Source organism: Mustelus asterias, unplaced genomic scaffold (genome assembly GCF_964213995.1).
Source record: "Mustelus asterias unplaced genomic scaffold, sMusAst1.hap1.1 HAP1_SCAFFOLD_1467, whole genome shotgun sequence".
Lineage (NCBI taxonomy): Eukaryota > Metazoa > Chordata > Chondrichthyes > Carcharhiniformes > Triakidae > Mustelus > Mustelus asterias.
The window spans coordinates 1-20,364 of NW_027591412.1; the positions used below are offsets into that span (position 1 = coordinate 1).

General features: G+C 47.6%; 1 protein-coding gene across 1 annotated transcript; it reads left to right on the plus strand.

The window, feature by feature from the left end:
• Positions 1-225: 225 nt before the first annotated feature.
• Positions 226-6,458, plus strand: LOC144488327 (uncharacterized). The gene is made up of 2 exons (XM_078206374.1): positions 226-3,426; positions 6,425-6,458. The coding sequence occupies exon 1, from the start codon at positions 634-636 to the stop codon at positions 1,474-1,476; it is 843 nt and encodes a 280-aa protein (XP_078062500.1). The 5' UTR covers positions 226-633; the 3' UTR covers positions 1,477-3,426; positions 6,425-6,458.
• The last annotated feature ends 13,906 nt before the right edge of the window (positions 6,459-20,364 follow it).

A 20,364-nucleotide genomic window follows, 5' to 3' on the forward strand; every position in this document is an offset into this window, starting at 1 on the left:
GAAAAAATGTTCATTAGAATCATAGAATTGCTGCATCTTATCAGCCATCCCTGAGCCTTCATAATGAATCCCTCTTCTCAGGATACCCTTATCTCTGACTTGTCTGTACTGCTGGCAGTCTCACAAAGCAGCTGCCTGTGTGCTGATACGGGAGGCCCTGCTCGGACAGTTTAATGCTCCATGACTGTGTCTTTAAAGAATGTTCCATAGAAACTAGAATTGACTGATTTGAATTTTGATCATGTACTGAATTGTGATGTTTTTCTTAAATTGAATTACAGGATATTAGATGAGGAGAAATCACAGACAGAAATCTAAAATGTCAGATCTGGATCTGACAGAGTGACTCGATTCCTTGGGACCTGAATATCATCAGGCTCTGAATCTCGAAGGAGAAATGTTTGCCTGGTCTATCAGCTTCAGAAGATTTTAAACATCAGTGTGACGGGAAATGCACTGAGACACACACAGCCAAGTGAGAGTGTTCCAGTGAACTGAGTGTGGAAAGAGCTTTAACCAGTTACACAGCCTGAAAATACATCGCAGCATTCACAGCAGGGAGAGACTGTACCCGTGTTCTGTGTGAGATTTAACTGATTGTTTAACCTGGAGAGTCACAAGGACACCCGCACCATGGAGAAACCATGGAAATGTGGGGACTGTGGGAGGAGATACAGATTCCCATCGTATCTCGAAGCTCATCGGCGCATTCACACTGGAGAGAGGCCATTCACTTGCCCTTGGTGTGGGATGGGATTCAGTATTGTATCCACCCTGCAGAGACACCAACGAATTCACACTGGGGAGAGGCCGTTCACCTGCTCTCAGTGTGGGAAGGCATTCGCTCACGCATCCACCCTACAAGCACACCAGCGAGTTCACACTGGGGAGAGGCCATTCACCTGCACTGTATGTGGGAAGGGATACACTCAATTATCCAGCCTGCAGTCACACCAGCGAGTTCACACTGGAGAGAGACCGTTCACCTGCTCTCAGTGTGGGAAGGGATTTGGTCATGCAGCCACCCTGCAGGCACACCAGCGAGTTCACACTGGGGAGAGGCCGTTCACTTGCTCTGTATGTGAGAAGGAGTTCACTCAGCTATCTAGCCTGCAGGTACACCAGCGAGTTCACACCGGGGTGAGACCATTCACCTGCTCTCAATGTGGGAAGGGATTCAATGATTTATATGCCCTGCAAACACATCAGCGAGTTCACACTGGAGAGAAGCCATTCACCTGCTCTCAGTGTGGGAAGGGATTCACTCAGTTATGCAACCTGCATACACACCAGCGAGTTCACACTGGGGAGAGACCATTCTGCTGCACTCAATGTGGGAAGGTATACAGAGATTCATCCACCCTGCGGACACACCAGCGAGTTCACACCGGGGAGAGGCCATTCACCTGCTCTGTGTGTGAGAAGGGATTCAGAGTTTCATCCAGCCTGCTGAGACACCAGCGAGTTCACAAGTGATTCCAGGGGTTGGATTCTGCTGTTACAATTCAGCTCTCAAATACGTCCAGGACTGCGTTTTGTTCATTCTCACAGATGGTCAACCGGTCGCACGATTTTGCCTCCAGTGGGCTGATGCTCTTTGATTCTTGCTGCTAAAAGCCTATTTTCAGATTTCACATGGATCACAGAGTGACAGGGTGTTGAGAAGTTCAGAGATGTTTAGTCAGCATTTCTGTTTGAAACCCCCCCCAATGCCCATCCAATTTCCTTTGTAATTGTTTATTGTCTCCACTTCCTCCACCCTCGTAGGCAATGAGTTTCAGCTCATTACCATTCGCTGCATCAAAATATTCTTCCTCACGTCCCTGTCCCCCCTGCATCTCTGACCCAAAACCTTAAATCTGTGTCCCCCTCGTCCTTGTCCCATTAGCTAATGGGAACAGCTTTTCTTTGTCCACTTTATCTAAACCTGTCAGAATCTTGTCCACCTCTATCAAATCTCCCCACATCCAAGGGGGAACAACCCCAGCCTGACATCGACAATAAAGAACAAACTAACAGAATATGTTAATACCTGAAACCAAATGAGAATGTTTAATTTCTGTGTTAAAGATTTGGACTGTAAGAGTGAATTAATGGATTTGGTAAACGGGGGATAGATTTAACCCCCCCCCCCTCCCCCTCCTTCATTAGAGTAAAATCACAGGCTGGTCAATTGCTAATACATCAAGGTGCTGACATCAGGAGGCTTGCCAGCAAGGTTGTTTACTTTCTAGAAAAACGGACCATTTTCTCACAAACTTTTGAGTGAAGGTTTAAGAACTAACCTACGTCGGCAAGATTGGAATTTTAAATGTTCTGTGTATTGAATAACTGTGTAAGCTGTCTGTATCTGTGACTTGGAGCTGGGAGTTGTATTAGAGTGCTATCTCTGTGATTACTCTGTTCGAGAGCTGTGTCAGAGCTGTGACTTTGAGCTGTGAGAGCTGTATCACAGGAGGGTGCTCCTCCAGAGCTTTCTCTGGGGTAGTTCCCTCTGGGCTTGAAGCATGAATACACTATTGTAACATGTCCCTGGGTCTCCTGTGGTTAGTTGTAAGAAATACAGGACAATAAGGGAATTGGAATAACTCCCCTTGGGTGTGGTTGAATGGAATATATCAATCTGGTTTCCACCTACATTCTAGTGAAAGTCTGGAATGTGTCGATGGGATGAATAAGTTGATCACTTTCTCTTGGTGATATTTACATCTTTGTTCATGAACTTTGTTTTAAGGAAATCCACATTTGAAAGCCCGGCCACTACATGAAACATCCATCACAGGGGGAGATAAGAAAGACAGACACTCACTTTGGTCATTTCATGAGCACATCTGAGAGTTAAGAATGTGTGACATGATTTTGGGATACCGGAGTGAGTGTGCAGATGTGATTTGTTACATGTGAAAAATAGCAAGCCTAAATTCATGGTGAGATGGAGTGAAGAGCGGGTCCCAAACACACACAGCTACTTGAGACACAGCAGGAGATGAAATGGTTAATGTGGCCAGGGCATTGAGACAACATTGTGACATCATCAAGGCATTGACACACACTCCAGAGAGAAACTGAGTTCAAAACAATCAGGATCCAATTAAACACACTGCACATGCTCACACAGTGAGTGAAATTACAGTAAAATGGATAATATTCTAGATTGGGACAATTAAGGGATTGGGAGAAATAATACTGAATAAGAACTGTCCACAACTTGGATAGGGGTAAAGAGAGCTGGAGAATCTTTTACATCCATGCTTGATCTGTTGCTTGAACCATCTGTCCTTATGGACTAGTAACCGAGAACTCACAGCGCTCCTTCAGAAGTAGGAAAGATCGAGTAGATGTTACCCCAGGCGGGGCCAGAACAGAACTGGAAAATAACGGAGTGAAATTGAGTGAGGATCAGAGAGAGAGTTCTCCCCCCTCAGGGTGTGGACTGTAAGAATCCTGGGGGACCCCCTACTTCAGGTGTTTTTGCTAATTAGTGAACATTAAATTAAATCTATGACTGGCTGTGCATTGATTTTGAATTTGATTGTGACACTTCTCCTGTTTTTATTCCTGTTGTGATTGCACTCTGGGTAAGGATGGTTGACAGGTGACAGGATGGGAAATTGTGGTTTGGGTCATTGACCAAATGTTTTATTGATCCAAAAGGGGCCAAACTTCAGCAGAAATCCAGCAGAGCTGAGAACAGACGACTTGCTGTGTGGGAGCAGGGAGATAAACAGCTCCCAGAGGACAGAGAAAACAAGAGGGCCTTGAATCCTGGATGATACCTGGGTGTCAAGGCCACCATGTTTTCACTACTTGGCATGGGAATGCTGACTCCCTGTACCAGGGACGGAGCGTGGGAAGACAATTGTTTGAGAGTTTGACGTGGCTTGTGTGGGTACAGATGGTTCAATGACAGGTTTTGTAATTGGTCCGTTCAAATGTTAGCCGGGCAATGATTGGGTTAAATCAGTCTCCATAGTCTTTGTGATGTAACAAAGTATAAGAAGGGATTCCCCGAGCACAGAGATTAGTCGAGGTTTTACATATTGCATTGACTGGTGCCATGGCATCTGGGGCAGAGCAGGGAGCATTTCCGTGGAGATGCTGCTTCTACCCAGAGTGTAATGGTAATGCTGCTGCACTTTGATACGACTGCTCAGACATTAGCCTGTGTCAGCTCTTATTGATACTGAATAAAATCTAACCACCGTCACCAATAAGGGATATCACTGGGAATCATTTCAGAGTTTGGGAAAAGGGGAGAAAGGGTTAATTGATTCCCTGAACCCCATTTTCTAACATCACTGTGTCAAAAATAAAATCTCATCTCCCCCTCTGGCTCCTTTGCCAATTACCTTAGAGGGACTCACTTTCTGTTAAAGAGCCTGCCAACACCTCTCACCCACTTTCCCTAAAGTGCATCAATCTCATCAGGAAAAGTCCAGAACAATCAAATATTTTTACTTATAAAAGTTTATTAATGAAACAGAACATGGTTAAAACAAACAGAAAATGACTTGAGGATCAAAGACAACCAGAGTAAAGGATGTTCACAATGTTCTGGACACAAATGGTTTCTCTTCAGCTCCTCTGTCCCCTGTTCCCGCGACTCCCCGCTTTGGACACAGGGACACTGAACCCCGGGGGTCACGTCACCATCAGACCTGGTCACCCCGCCCGTGCCCAGATTGACTGGAGGCTCATTTTCCAGTCAGTCCTCCTTCTTGTCTCTCTACTAGTGAGACGCCCATGGGGGGGAGGGGGGGGGGGGCGACGCCCAACTGAGGCACAGGCCTCGTTATTCTCAGCTAAATTCAGCCCTCAGCTCCGTCGCCTGGCTGTCACTGACACGAGCAATAGGGAGACAGAAAGGTGCCTGAGGCTCAAATGGGAAGTCGAAACTTGTGTCTCTGAACCAACACTTCAACATTTGTCAGTCAAATCCATGTTATTTACACTGGGGGTTTTTATGATGAGATTAATTGAAGTGTTCGGCGAGTCAGCAAGCTCGAGAAGCACTGATTCCAGATTGTTCAATACTTCTGTCTTGAATCACAAAAGCTTCTCACTTTATCCCCGTCCTGAACTGAATTCCATCATCCTGAGCAGCTGTGGGTGTCGCCTCTCTGTGTAAACTCCTGCCCCTTTTTATAAGGCTCTCTCATTCCTTATTGTGGGTCAATTCTTTAATGGTTGAGGATCGCTCTGTGATGTAGTGAGTGTTTATCCGGTCAATCAATGTTTCTGATGTCAGTCACAACGTCCATCGTTACTTTTCACCTGTTTCTTACTCTGTGTTTTATAAAAATAAAGTTTATAAACTTTTACAGAATGGTCAGCTTTAAGGTTTCTGTAGTTGGTGATGAGGTCATCCAAAGGTCAAAGCCTTTCTCTTTTCTCCTTCCTGTTTAACTAAGGGGTTGTGGAATATTCCATTCAGGGGGAGGTTGTGGGAATGTCTCTGGCCGAGTAATGCAGAGACGCAGCAAAGGATCTGGGGACAGGCAGCTGGTGGGATTTGAATTCAGTGAATCAATCTGGAATTATATAAAGTTAGTCTCAGAAACGGTGACCATGAAACTATCGACTATTGTAAAAATCTGTCCAGTTCACCCTCTTCATGCTCCCTATTAGGGAGGGAAATCTGCCATCCTTACCCGGTCTGGCCTACATGTGAATCCAGACCCACACAGCGATGTGGGTGAATCTTAACTGCCCCTCTGAAATGGCCGAGCAAGTCACTCCGTTCAGGGGCAATTAGGAGCTGAGCAACGTGTGCTGGGGCTTTGCCAGCAGTGTCCACATCCCAGGAAAGAATAAAGAATATTCCAGGGAAAGTGATGGGTGATTTGAAATGAATTGAAAGTAGGTCAGGAGGTGCTCGTATCGTCCAGAGCTGCTTTTCAGTGGATCCTCCTGTTTAAAATAAAAACACATCAGTGTGCCCCTTTCCCAGACACACTGACCTTGGAATATCACAATGCTGTTTTTAAACATTCCTTTGTTAAAGAATTAGTTATTTAGAATTGTGAAACAGACAGAAATTAAATGTTCCGTTTTTCCTGGGATCCTCCTGTGCCTGGCACCGGTGTCCTGAACAAGGTTATTAACATTCTCTGTGTTAAAGGTTCCTCCTGGTTCTTGCTGTCTGTTGTGTCCTTTGTCACAGTCGGTACCAGGACATTTCTATTGAAAGGTTGTTAAGAAATTCCAGTGAATTCCAGCCCCTTGTGTAACGTTCCATTTGGTGTGCGTCAGATTCAGAGATGTCCACGTGTGTGTGAAAAGGGTTCTGGGTAAGGGTTTTAACCCTTCTTTCCCCGTTAGTAACAATGAGCCCTGTATTCATTTCTAAAGTATAAAGTCCTCATTAGATATCAATTCTACCTGTTATCTACATTTCACCAACCAGTCTATATTTTCATCACAGGACTGCAGTGGGAGCACCGTCAACATCTTACTGACTTGATCGATTTTATCGAGGAGGTGACGAAGGTGATCGATGAGGATAGAGCAGTGGATGTTGTGAACATGGATTTTAGTGAGGCTTTCGACAAGGTCCCTCATGGTCGGCTCATCCAGAAGATTAAGATGCATGGGATTCACGGTGACTTGGCCACTTGGATTCAGAATTGACTTGCCCATAGAAGTCAGAGAATAGCGGTGGAGGGTGTTTTTCTGACTGGAGGTCCATGACTAGTGGTGTTCCACAGGGATCTGTACTGGGACCTGCGCTATTTGTGACATATATAAATGACTTGGATGAAAACGTGGATGGGTGGGTTAGTAAGCTTGCAGACGACACAAAGCTAGATGGAGTTGTAGATAATGTCGAAGGTTGTCAAAGGATACAGTGGGATGTAGATCAGCTGCAGATATGAGCGGAGAAATGGCAGATGGATTTCAATCCGGGCAAGTGTGAGGTGCTGCACTTTGGGAGATCAAATATTAAGGATAAGTATACAGTTAATGTACAGAGGGATCTTGGGGTTCAAGTCCAGAGCTCCCTGAAATTAGCCACACAAATATTTAGTCACTAAAGAAGGCATATGGCATGCTTGCCTTTATTGAGTACAAGAGTCAGCATGCCATGTTGCAGCTTTATAAAAGTTTGTTTGGGCCGCGCTTAGAATATTGCGTTCAATTCTGGTCACCACATTACAGAAAGGATGCAGAGGTTTTGATGAGGGTGCAGAAGAGGTTTCCCAGGATGCTGCCTGGACTGGAGGGTGTGAGCGACTGACAAACGAGGGTTGTTTTCTCGATAGCGGTGGAGGGTGAGGGGAGACCTGATAGCAGTCTATAAAATGAGAGACATAGAATCTTTTCCCTCAGAGTTGATATGTCGAATACCAGGGAGCATGCACTGAAGGTGAGACGGGGAAAGTTCAAAGGAGATGTGAGAGGTAAGGTTTTTTACACAGAGAGTGGTAGGTGTCTGGAATGCGCAGCTTGGAGTGGTGGTGGAGGCAGATACGATAGGGGCGTTTAAGGGGGTTTTAAATAAGCACATGAATATGCAAGGAACAGAGGAATATGGACCAAGGGCAGGCAGAAAGGAATAGTTTAATTTGGCATCATGTTCGACACAACATGGTGGCTGAAGGGTCTGTTCCTGTGCTGTACTGTTCTACGTTCTATTTGTGATCTCCATTTAGAAAAAGGAAATAGAGACACTGGAGAAGGGGCAAGAAAGATTCACAAGAATAATCCCAGAACTGTAATCACTTGTGAACTCACTGGTGTTTCACCAAGTTTGCTGACTGAGTGAATCCCTTCCCAGTCAGAGCAGGTGACCAGCCTCTGCCTGGTGTGAACTCACTGGTGGGACATTAGTTCCCGAGAGCTTTTGAAGCCACGCCCACATTTAAAGGGTCTCTCCTGGGTGTGATGATGTTGTGTCTGGGCAGGCTGGATAACTGAGTAAATCCTTTCTCACACACCAAGCAGGTGAATGGTTTCTCCCCGGTGTGAACTCACTGGTGTTTCAGCAGTGTTGGTGATATTCTAAACCTCCTTGAACAGTGAGAGCAGCTGAACGGCCTCTCCCCGGTGTGAATGTGCTCGGGGATCATCAGTTCCTGAGAGCTTCTGAAGCCGGCCTCTCGGGCAGAGCATTAAAGGGTCTCTCCTTGGAGTGAGTGGCTTTGTGTTTCTGCAGGCTGGATGACTGAGTGAATCCCTTCCCACACACAGAGCAGGGGAATGGTCTCTCCCCAGTGTGAACTCGCTGATGTTCCCACAGGCTGGATGACCTTTTAAACCTCTTTGTGCAGTGAGAGCAGCTGAACGGTCTCTCCTCAGTGTGAATGCGCTGGTGGGACACCAGGTCCTGAGAGCTTTTGAATCCGCTCCCACAGTCAGAGCATTTAAATGGTCTCTCATTAGTGTGAGTGACTTTGTGTCTGCGCAGGTGGGATGAAGTAGTGAATCCCTTCCCACACACAGAGCAGGTGAATGGTCTCTCCCCGGTGTGAACTCGATGGTGTTTCAGCAGGCTGTATGATGTTCTAAATCTCTTTGTGCAGAGAGAGCAGCTGAACGGTCTCTCCTCAGTGTGAATGCGCTGGTGGGACTCCAGATCCTGAGAGCTTTTGAAGCCATTCCCACAGTCACAGCATTTAAACGGTCACTCATTGGTGTGAGTGGCTTTGTGTTTCTGCAGGCTGCATGACTGAGTGAATCCCTTCCCACACACAGAGCAGGTGAATGGCCTCTCCCCGGTGTGAACTCGCTGGTGAATCTGCAGGTTGGATGAAGTTCTAAATCTCATTGAGCAGTGAGAGCAGCTGAACGGTCTCTCCTCAGTGTGAATGCGCTGGTGGGACACCAGATCCTGAGAGCTTTTGAATCCACTCCCACAGTCAGAGCATTTAAACGGTCTCTCATTGGTGTGAGTGAGATTGTGTCTGCACAGGTTTGATGAATGAGTGAATCCCTTCCCACACACCGAGCAGGTGAACAGTCTCTCCCCGGTGTGAACTCGTTGGTGTCTCCGCAGGTCGGATGAAGTTCTAAACTTCTTTGTGCAGTGAGAGCAGCTGAACGGTCTCTCCTCAGTGTGAATGCGCTGGTGGATCATCAGTTCCCCAGAGCTTTTGAAACCACTCCCACAGTCAGAGCATTTAAATGGTCTCTCATTGGTGTGAGAGAGATTGTGTTTCTGCAGGCTGGATAACTGACTGAATCCCTTCCCACACACAGAGCAGGTGAACGGCCTCTCCCCAGTGTGAACTCCCTGGTGTGTTTGAAAATGGGATGACTGAGTGAATCTCTTCCCGCACACAGAGCAGGTGAATGGTCTCTCCCCAGTGTGAACTCGCTGGTGTATCTTCAGGTTGGATGAAGTTCTAAATCTCTTTGTGCAGTGAGAGCAGCTGAACGGTCTCTCCTCAATGTGAGCGCGCTGGTGGGACAGCAGTTCCCCAGAGCTTTTGAAACCACTCCCACAGTCAGAGCATTTAAATGGTCTCTCATTGGTGTGAGTGAGATTGTGTTTCTGCAGGCTGGATAACTGACTGAATCCCTTCCCACACACACAGCAGATGAATGGCCTCTCCCCAGTGTGAACTCGTTGGTGTCTCTGCAGATTAGGTAAGTCAGTGAATCCCTTCCCACACACAGAGCAGGTGAACGGCCTCTCCCCAGTGTGACTGCGTTGATGAATTTCCAGCAGAGATGGGAACCTGAATCCCTTCCCACAGTTCCCACATTTCCATGGTTTCTCCATGGTGTGGGTGTCCTTCTAACTCTCCAGGTTAAATAATCAGTTAAATCTCACACAGAACACGGGTACAGTCTCTCCCGCTGTGAATGCTGCGATGTATTTTCAGGCTGTATAACTGGTTAAAGCTTTTTCCACACTCAGTGCACTGGAACACTCTCACTCGGGTGTGTGTATCTCAGTGCATTTCTCGTCACAGCGATATTTACAATCTTTTGAAGCCAAGAGGCCAAACAAATATTTTTCCTGCGAGATTCAACGACCGATGATTTCAGGTCCCAAGAAATCGAGTCACTCTGTCAGATCTAGATGTGATGTTGAAGATTTCTGTCTGATTTCTCCTTGTCTAATATCCTGTAAGTCAATTTAGAAAAAAACATCGCAATTCAGAATACGATTGAAATTCAAATCTACATTTCTAGTTTCTATGGAGCATTCATTAAAGACACAATCATGGAGCATTAAACTTGCCGAGCAGGGCCTCCCGTATCAGCACACAGGCAGCTGCTTTGTGAGACTGCCAGCAGTACAGACAAGTCAGAGATAAGGGTGTCCTCAGAAGTGGGATTCATTGTGAAGGCTCAGGGACGGTTGATAAGATGTAAGAACTCGATGATTCTAATGAACGTTCTTTCCTCTCCCATTCCCCAAAAGCTGTAAATCTCCATCCCACACACTCTCCCTCCATTCTCACTCTGCTGTATCTAATATTCACCCTCCCAATTCTCCTGAAGGTGCTGATTGAGGCTGATTGACAGATCCATGCTCACTGCTTCCTGTCCAGCACAGAAATCAGAACAAATAGGAGCTGCAGTCAGCATTCGGCCCATCGAGTCTGCTCAACCATTCATTCAGATTATTGGTTGATCTACCTCTGCATTATTTTCCCCACACTGTCCCCCATATCCATCGATATCTTCAATATCCAGAAACCTATCAATCCCTCTCTTGAAAATTCTTGATGACTGAGGCTCTATAGTCCTCTGGGGTAGAGAATCCAAAACATCACCACGTCCTTGAGTGAAGAAATCCTTCCTCATCTGAGCTTTCTCTCCATTTTCCAGCCTGTTCCCAATAATTATTGACTCCCTTGTCATTCAAAAACTGTCTAACTCATCCTTGAATATATTCAATCCCTCCACTGGTCCCTATGGAAGAGAAATCTAGATACTAACAATTCTCTGAGGGAAGAGATTGTTGGAAATATATAATATAACTGCAGTCCAAAATTACACAGCCAGATATAATAAGTGTATTTTATTACAGAGCTATAAATAATATATCTAATCTGTACCATATAACAACAGGGGAGCTGATAGCCTCGTGGTATTATCACGACTATTAATCCAGAAACTCAGCTGATGTTCTGGGGACCCGGGTTCGAATCCTGCCACAGCAGATGGTGGAATTTGAATTTAAAAACAAAATCTGGAATTAAGAATCTACTGATGACCATGAAACCATTGTCGATTGACCAAAAAAACACATCTGGTTCATTAATGTGCTTTAGGGAAGGAAATCTGCCGTCCTTACCCAGTCTGGCCTACATGTGACTCCAGAGCCACAGCAATGTGGTTGACTCTCAGCCAGCCTCTGAAATGGCCCAGCGAGCCATTCAGTTCAAGGGCAATTAGGGATGGGCAATAAATGCTGGCCCAGCCTGCAATGCCCGTGTCCCAAGGATGAATAAAAAAACATCAGACACGTCTCTGTCCGATATTAGTTTACTGTCCCCTTTAATATATTTCAGAAATTAGATGGGCACATGAAGGAAATGAAGTTGCAGGAGGAAAGGGAATATAGAAAGGGAATGGGACTGACTGGATTGTTCGACAGAGAGTCGGCATGGATTTGAACAAAGAACAATACAGCACAGGAACAGGCCCTTCGGCCCTCCAAGCCCGTGCCGCTCCCTGGTCCAAACTAAACCATTATTTTGTGTCCCTCCATTCCCACTCCGTTCATGTGGCTATCTAGATAAGTCTTAAACGTTCCCAGTGTGTCCGCCTCCACCACCTTGCCTGGCAGCGCATTCCAGGCCCCCACCACCCTCTGTGTAAAATATGTCCTTCTGATATCTGTGTTAAACCTCGTCCCCTGCACCTTGAACCTATGACCCCTCGTGAACGTCACCACTGACCTGGGGAAAAGCTTCCCACCGTTCACCCTATCTATGCCTTTCACAATCTTATACACCTCCATCAAGTCTCCCCTCATCCTCCATCTTTCCAGGGAGAACAACCCCAGTTTACCCAATCTCTCCTCATAACTAAGCCCCTCCATACCAGGCAACATTCTGGTAAACCTCCTCTGTGCTCTCTCCAAACCCTCCACGTCCTTCTGGTAGTGTGGCGACCAGAACTGGACGCAGTATTCCAAATGCGGCCGAACCAACGTTCTATACATCTGCAACATCAGACCCCAACTTTTATACTCTATGCCCTGTCCTATAAAGGCAAGCATGCCATATGCCTTCTTCACCACCTTCTCCACCTGTGACGTCACCTTCAAGGATCTGTGGACTTGCACGCCCAGGTCCCTCTGCGTATCTACACCCTTTATGGTTCTGCCCTTTATCGTATAGCTCCTCCCTACATTATTTCTACCAAAATGCATCACTTTGCATTTATCAGGATTGAACTCCATCTGCCATTTCTTGGCCCAAATTTCCAGCCTATCTATATCCTTCTGTAGCTTCTGACAATGCTCCTCACTATCTGCAAGTCCTGCCAATTTTGTGTCGTCCGCAAATTTACTGATTCAGATTGAGTTACTGAATGGACTCCTGCCCTGTAATGACTCGATGAGTGGAAATATATAACATAGCTTCAGTGTTACATTACAAGATGAGAAATAATAATAAATGTACTTTGTTACAGAACCATAAATAATATACCAAATCTACAATATAACAACACGAGGCATATCTCTGTCCTATATTAATTTATTGTTCTCTTAAATGTCAGCCATCTCCTGGGGAACCAGCCCTTTAATTGTGAACATTCGGAAAGAGACCATCCTTTTAGCCAAACAAATAAATGTGTCAAGCTGAGGGAGCAAAGGATGTCAATGTCTTTAAGTCAGAAAGAGAGAAACCTGGGCCAACCTTTCCAGAGTCTGCAGCCTCCCTGGATTCACTTCATTCCCTTCAGTTGCTGCAAGTCCCCAATTTCCCCCAGAATGAGAAAATAAATGGAAAGGGGAATGAAAGAAAGTGTTTTACTCACAGATGTGGGAGACAGAAGGAAGTTTGAGTCTGTCTGTACTCAATATTCATTCAGAGAGACCTCTTTTTAGGTCAAACCAAGTAAACAAACTCAAATTAAATCAGGACAAAGTAAAAGGGGCAGCTCCCCAAAAAGGAGGGGGAACAGCCCGAACAGAAATCAAAATGCAAAGGAAACTTAAAAACATCAAATTAAAATGTGATTATTAGGGTCAATAATGCACCCCAACCCCTGCGGTGCCCAGCGGGCACGGAAAGCGTCAACCTCGCCCGTGGACACCGCATGCTCCCTCTCCAGGGACACCTGGCCGCGAACGTAGCCGCGGTAGAGGGGCAGACAGTCAGGATGGACGGCCCCCTCGATCGCCCGCTGCCTGGACCGGTAAATGGCGCGTTTCGCCAGGCCCAGGAGCAGGTTCACGAGGAGGTCGCCATCCCGACCCTCCCCTCTCCGCACCAGGTGTCCGTAGATCAGGAGCGTGGGACTGAAGTGCAAACAAAACATCAATAAAAGGTTCTTCAGGAAAACATAAAGGGAGTGCAGCCTAAGACACACAACATAGACATGGTCCACGGACTCCACAAGGCCACAGAAAGGGCAGTCTTCGGAGCCCGTGAACCAGTGAATCCTACGGTTGTGCGGAACTGCTGCATGCATCACCCTCCACCCCAGGTCCCCAACGTAATTGGGGGAGATCCCTCCGTAGAGGGACCTCCAGCGGGGACCTCCGCCGCCCGGCGGCAACAAGGCCCGCCAAGGTGTATCCGGGCGACAGGCGAGGAGGCGGTAGTGGAGGGTGTGCAGCAGCAGCCCGCACAGGAAACGCCTCCGCGCGGTAGAAAAAGGCACGGAGGGCATTTCCGCGAGGCGGCTCAGGCTGTGGGGCACCTCACCCAGGGGAGGGGGCTGAGGCTTTGGGCCAATGTGGAATTCCGCCCGAACAGGGGAACGCTCGGGCGGGATCCCACCGCACGCCTGCGCCGTCTCAAGTTTGCGTGCAGTTTCGGGGCCGAGCACGACCGTCCTAAGGTCTAGGATGGCTTTGGTCACGCGCCGGACGGTCGTCCCCGCGCGCTCAGCCAGCATGCGGGAACTCATCCAGCCCGCCCCCCCGCCATCGAGCACGTCCCCGATTCTGGTCACCCCGGCGTCCACAGCCCCCCTCTCCGCCAGCCACCTGAAGTTATACGGCTGGAGGAGCGGATTCCTGAGCAGCGGCTCTCGCACGAGAGCCGCTACTCCTGACGGGGGAGAGCTGCGTCGCGAGGCGACCTTGTTCCAGACAGTGAGGAGGCCCTGGTAAAAGACGGGCAACTCCTGCAGGGCGGTCGAAGCACGCCCCAGTTCGATATGCAGGAGCTGCACGTCATAATTGAGGCCGTGCCACTGGCGGAAGAAATACGTCGCCATGGCACACCACTGTGGAGGGGGCTCAACGTAAAGGTACCTCTGCAGGGCCTGGAGGCGGAAGATCGCTATCTGAGTGCGGAGGCACACCAGACCTTGTCCGCCCTCCTCAAGCGGGAGATACAGGACCGCAGCAGGGACCCAGTGCAGTCGATTGTCCCAGAAGAACCGCACGAGGGTTCTCTGGATATCGGCGACAAAGCCAGGGGGAGGGGTCAAAGGGACCAGCCGGTACCACAGCATGGAGGCGACCAGCGGGTTTATGATGAGAACTCACCTCTTAACCTTCTCTCTAACGAAAACAGCCTCAAGTCCCTCAGCCTTTGCTCATAAGACCTTCCCACCATACCATGTTCCAGTTGGATTGTATCGTCCCCACCAGTTACACACGACACACACACAGTCCAGAAGAGACACACGTGTGGAAGATGATGCTGTCGGAGGCAGAGGTGCCTCGAGCTATCCGTGCAGCAACGCAGCTCCAGTGCGCTGAAGGCTGTCCTCCTCGGCAGTAATCACCTGCCACCGGCCTGCGCCTTCACAAGACTCTGGACACAATGGGTAAAGAGAGATAGAGAGTGAGAGATGGATTCATATCTATACATGATGAGAGAGAGAGAGAGATTGCCCCAATACAAACATCGCTCCCCAACCTCTCTATCCCCCTCCCCAGCAACTATCTGAAGCTAAATTAATGTCACAACATTACTACCATCTTTTACCCAAAACTTAGCTTCAGACCGTGTCCCTCTATATTTAACCAGCCCGTCTCTGACATCTCCTCCAGTCACACAACCCTGTGAGATGTCTGCACCGCTCTAATTGTGGCATCGTGAGCGTTCCACATGCAACATGACTTGCATCGATAAACTCTCATCTCCAACATTTCAATTGAAATTTCAAAGCTCAATGGCTTTGAAGCCGAATGGTCCAGATTGCCATGGCCTTCAATGTGAACAAGTTGTTTGTGATGTCACTACAGAGGTTGTCTAGGAAACAATGACTGCACACAGGGGGTGAATGTGAGAAGCTGAAGTTTCCACTTGAAGACATTCCCAGTGTCTCTGAGCAGCTGAACTGGGGAAGCCTTTGGGCAGAGACTGTGCTGCTGCTATTGCCCTTCCTGGCCACCAGGTGTCGCTGTGACGCTGCCGGGGGCTGCTCCTCCCAGTGCCACCTCTTGCCCACTCCGGCCCGGCCCATGCTCGTTGGCGGGACAACAGGGGGTCTGTCGAGGGGGCGGGGCGGCCTGTGCGCATGTGCGGGACGGGAATGCACCCAGAGGTCAGCGCGCGGGACGCCGCCGCATTGATGCCGTCTCCCCTGGCAACGCAAGATGGTCGCCGCCGCCGTCTCCCTTGGCAACGGAATATGGCCGCTGGCCGTCTCCCTTGGCAACGCAAAATGGCCGCCGTCGGTGCGTGTCATTGCTGCGCGTGCGCAGTGAGGTCTGTCTGCAGCCATTGTCCAGATTGCCCCCAGTGGATGGGGTTGGGATTGTGCAGCAGATGGAGCAACAATCCCAGTTTCAATAGGGGGACAGAAGCTGCAATGCTGCCCCCTGTTGGTCACTTCTCCCAGTCTCAGCATTGCAGAGTGTTTAAACAAGAGTGCATTGTCACAGCAGCACCTTGACCTTCAGTTTCACTTTATTTATTAGTCTCAGAAGTAGGCTTACATTAACACTGCAATGAAGTTACTGTGAGAATCCCCTAGTCGCCCACACTCCGGCGCCTGTTCGGGTTACACTGAGGGAGAATTTAGCACGGCCAATGCACCCTAACCAGCACATCTTTCAGGCTGTGGGAGGAAACCGGAGCACCCGGAGGAAACCCACGCAGACACGGGGAGGGGACAGCCCGGGGGAAAGCTCCATTCCAACTGTCCCTGGAGTGTCAGATTAACCTGGGTCACTCACGCACCCCCCGGCTAAGACTCACCTCCCTCAGACAGTGAGACCCTCCTGTATCACTCACCTTACTGTAGTCACATACCCTCAGACTCAGCACTGGGCCCTGGGCGTGTTCTTTAAATGCTGCGACCTATCGTGGAGGAAAGAATTGGGAGGATTTTGATTTGATTTGATTTATTACTGTCGCATGTATTGGGATACAGTGAAAAGTATTGTTTCTTGTATGCTGTACAGACAAAACATACCGTTCATAGAGTACATCGGGGAGAAGTAAAAGAGAGGGTGCAGAATGTAGTGTTGCAGTCATAGGTAGGGTGTGGAGAGAGATAAATCTAATATGTAGCAGGTCCATTCAAAAGTCTGAGGGCAGCAGGGAAGTTCTTGAGTCGGTTGGTACGTGATCTCAGACTTTGTATCTTTTTCCTGACGGAAGAAGGTGGAAGAGAGAATGTGTGCATGAGGTCCTTAATTATGCTGGCTGCTTTTCTAAGGCCGCGGGAAGTGTAGACAGAGTCAATGAATGGGAGGCTAGTCTGCGTGATGGACGGGGCTACATTCACGACCTTTTGTAATTTCTTGCAGTGTTGGACAGAGCAGAAACCATACCGAGCCGTGACACAGAAAGAATGCTTTCTATGGTGCATCTGTAGAAGTTGGTGAGAGTCGTAGCTGACATGCCAAATTTCCTTAGCCTCCTGAGAAAGTAGACGTGTTGGTGGGCTTTCTCAATTATAGTGTCGGCATGGGGGGACCAGGACAAGTTGTTGGTGATCTGGACACCTAGAGACTTGAAGTTGAGACCCAAATGACAAGTTGTCATAGTGTCATAGATGTTTACAGCATGGAAACAGGCCCTTTGGCCCAACTTGTCATGCTGCCCTTTTTCTTTTAACCCCTAAGCTAGTCCCAATTCTCCACATTTGGCCCATATCCCTCTACATCGATCTTACCCATGTAACAGTCTAAATGCTTTTTAAAAGCTAAAATTGTGTCCATCTCTACTACTACCTCTGGCAGCTTGTTCCAGACGCTCATCACTCTCTGTGTGAAAAGATTGCCCCTCTGGACACTTTTGTATCTCTCCCCTCTCACCTTAAACCCATGCCCTCGAGTTTTAGACTCCCCTACCTTTGGGAAAAGATTGTGAGTCAACCATAGAATAGCCACAGAATGAAGGAGGCCATTCAGCCCATTCAGCTGGTGTCGACTCTCTGCTAGAGCAATCGAGCCAGTCCCACTGCTCCACCTTGTCCCTGGAGCCCTGCAAATCTTTTCCCATCAGCTTCCCATCCCATTTCCCCCGGAAAGACAGCGAGGAGCAGAGAGGAAAGAGGGACGTGGGGAATGGAAAGTTTCATCTGATGTTCTTGTTGGCAGATGCTCTGTGGCGGATAAAGCTGGCAGCCTCCTCCAGAAAGCAGCACAGAGTGAATGGAAGGGGCAGAATGTGAGTGAGATGAGACACGAGAGAGAGAGAGAGAGGGGTGAAAGCTTTCTGTTTGTCAGCAAAAAGCACAATGGTGGCCCTGTGTCCTTCAGGGAGCGGCCCAGGCCTCGCTCAAAGCCTGCCCTGTCCTCACACTCACTGGGAGACGGCCATTTCTCACATGTTGTCCATGTTTCTGAGCTGACACTGAGACAAACACAACAACAGCAACCACTGTCCGGACAAGTCCTCACGGAGAATGAAATGTCCAAAGCCACTTCAAAGGAAGATTGCGCGGCAGGATTTGTCCTCGAGCTGTGGAGGGAGAGATTTGGATGGATGACCAGAAGCTGGGTCAGTGAGGTTGTGTTTTAGCAATGGAGGTCTAGAGAACAGAAAAGGCCCTTCGGCCCATTGCATCTGTGCCGGTCAAAGACAAATCACCCAACTTGGCTCACGGCCTGGTAAGCCTTGGCATTGCAAATGCATAGCTAAGCACTTCTTAAACGTTCTGAGGGTCTCTGCCTCCACCACCCTTTCAGGCAGAGAGTTCCAGACTCCCACCACCCTCTGGGTGAAAAAGGTTTTCCTCACATCCCCTGTAAACCTCCTGCCCCTTACCCTAAATCTATACCCCCTGGTCATTGATCCCACCAGCAAGGGGAAAGCTTTCTTCCCGTCTACTCTATCGATGTCTCTCATAATCTTATCCATCTCCATCATGTTCCCCCTCAGCCTCCTCTGCTCCACGGAAAACAACCCCAGGGTGGAATCTTATCACCGTTCAGAGAAATACAGAAAGAGAGTTTGGCAAAGTCAGATTTAATTTTCCATTCAATATTTATTTAAAAATTCAGAGAATATTTGACAGGAAAATTGATTTTAAAGTTAACAAAAGTGAATCTGACCTTTGAGCTTCACAATGAGATCTGAACCCCCCCCTGCTCTGAGCTGCCCAATATCTGTACAGCTGTACCAGACACCAGAAAGAGAAAACCAGAGCTCAACATCACGGGAAATGAACAATTGTGAATCAGGAACGAGAAAAGTTATTAATTTATACCTGAGATTTAAACTACAGGAAAACTATTAACTACAATTACATTACAACAAAAGTTACCTTCTACATTTCACACTGAAAACTGAACTACCGCCCACAATTGTCTCAGTGACAGATTCAGAATGATAAACTGAGAGAATTTCACTGTTGGAGTCACCGACAGCAGATATTGTATTTGTGTCAATCAGAAAGCTTAATAATCAGCTGAGGGAAATCTACACCGTCCAAAATTCAACCCATCACTTGATCTGTAAAAGAAAGATACAAGAATGAAGCAGATGTTTATGATGCGGGACATTAATGTTAGAGTTTTTAATCAATGAATCATTTAGAGATTTTTCAAATCCCTTCTGTTTGACAATCCACTCTGACACCAGTCACATTTCACACTCTCTGCTCAGTCCTGAGTTGGGGGGCGGGGGGGGGGGGGGGTGTTTAGTGTGGGATCAGTGTTTGCTTTTCTCAAACCGCAGTGATATTCCCAACAAGGGCAAGAGGTTTCAGTGTTTAAAAATGTAAAGATTTCAGAACAAAACCAGACAGAGAGTGATGAGGCCTCACACCCTCAATGTAGTGATTCCCCCAATCTTTCCTTTTGTAAATTGCTTCCTTCCTCTGTCTGAAGTATTGGAGACGTCGACATCACTGAAACAATACAATCTCTCGGGACAATCACTGTAAACAGCTTCTGGAAACAAAGTTAACACTTTAATCACCCAAAAAGCTGAATGTCCATTCAAACACCTCCCTCCCCATATCCTTGTAAGTGCAAAGATAACTCCCATTTCCCCAAAGCAGGAAGATGTGAAATGGAAACATCTTCAGCTTTTTACACACTGCACTTTTCCACGGACCAAAATGTTTCAAAACATTTGCTGAAGTTTTGTTTTAAACTCTTTATCAATGTCCTTCCAGGTTTAGTGTGAAGGTTTGTGTTCCACACTGAGCCCCTCTCAGTCTCCACACGGAGCTTGTGTGTGTGCTGATGCTCCTGTCATTTTGGATGGATACTGTGTGAAGCTACATTCTCTCCCAGTGAGTTTCTGATCTACTTCACTCTCTCTGCGGCTGGAGCAATGTCCAGCAGGCAGCAGAGGATGGCAGTGTATCACTGTCAGCACAATATAGACAAACAGCCTTTAGCAAGAGAGGCTTTGACCCTTTTTCAAACCAAATCCCCAATTTGATGTTTCCAGCTGCGCTGTTTACAATGCTGCTGAATATTGTGTGTCTTTGGTAAACTGGGATGTGTAGCATTCAGTCACATTAAGTGGTCAATAAATACGTCAACACTGTGTGTATCTTTCTGTGTGTGTGTGTCAGCGTGCATGTGTGTCAATGTATTTAAATCTCAAAGGAAAATAGGAGCAGGTGTAGGCCATTTGGCCCATCGATACTGCGCCAGCATTCAAACAGATCATGGTGCACGTACGCACACAAAGCACGCACACACAAACACACATAAAACACGCACACACACAAAACACGCACACACACAAAACACACACACACACAACAAACACACATAAAACACACACAAATCACACACACAAACACAATAAACACACACACACACCAAACACACAGTTAGCACTGCTGCCTCACAGTGCCAGG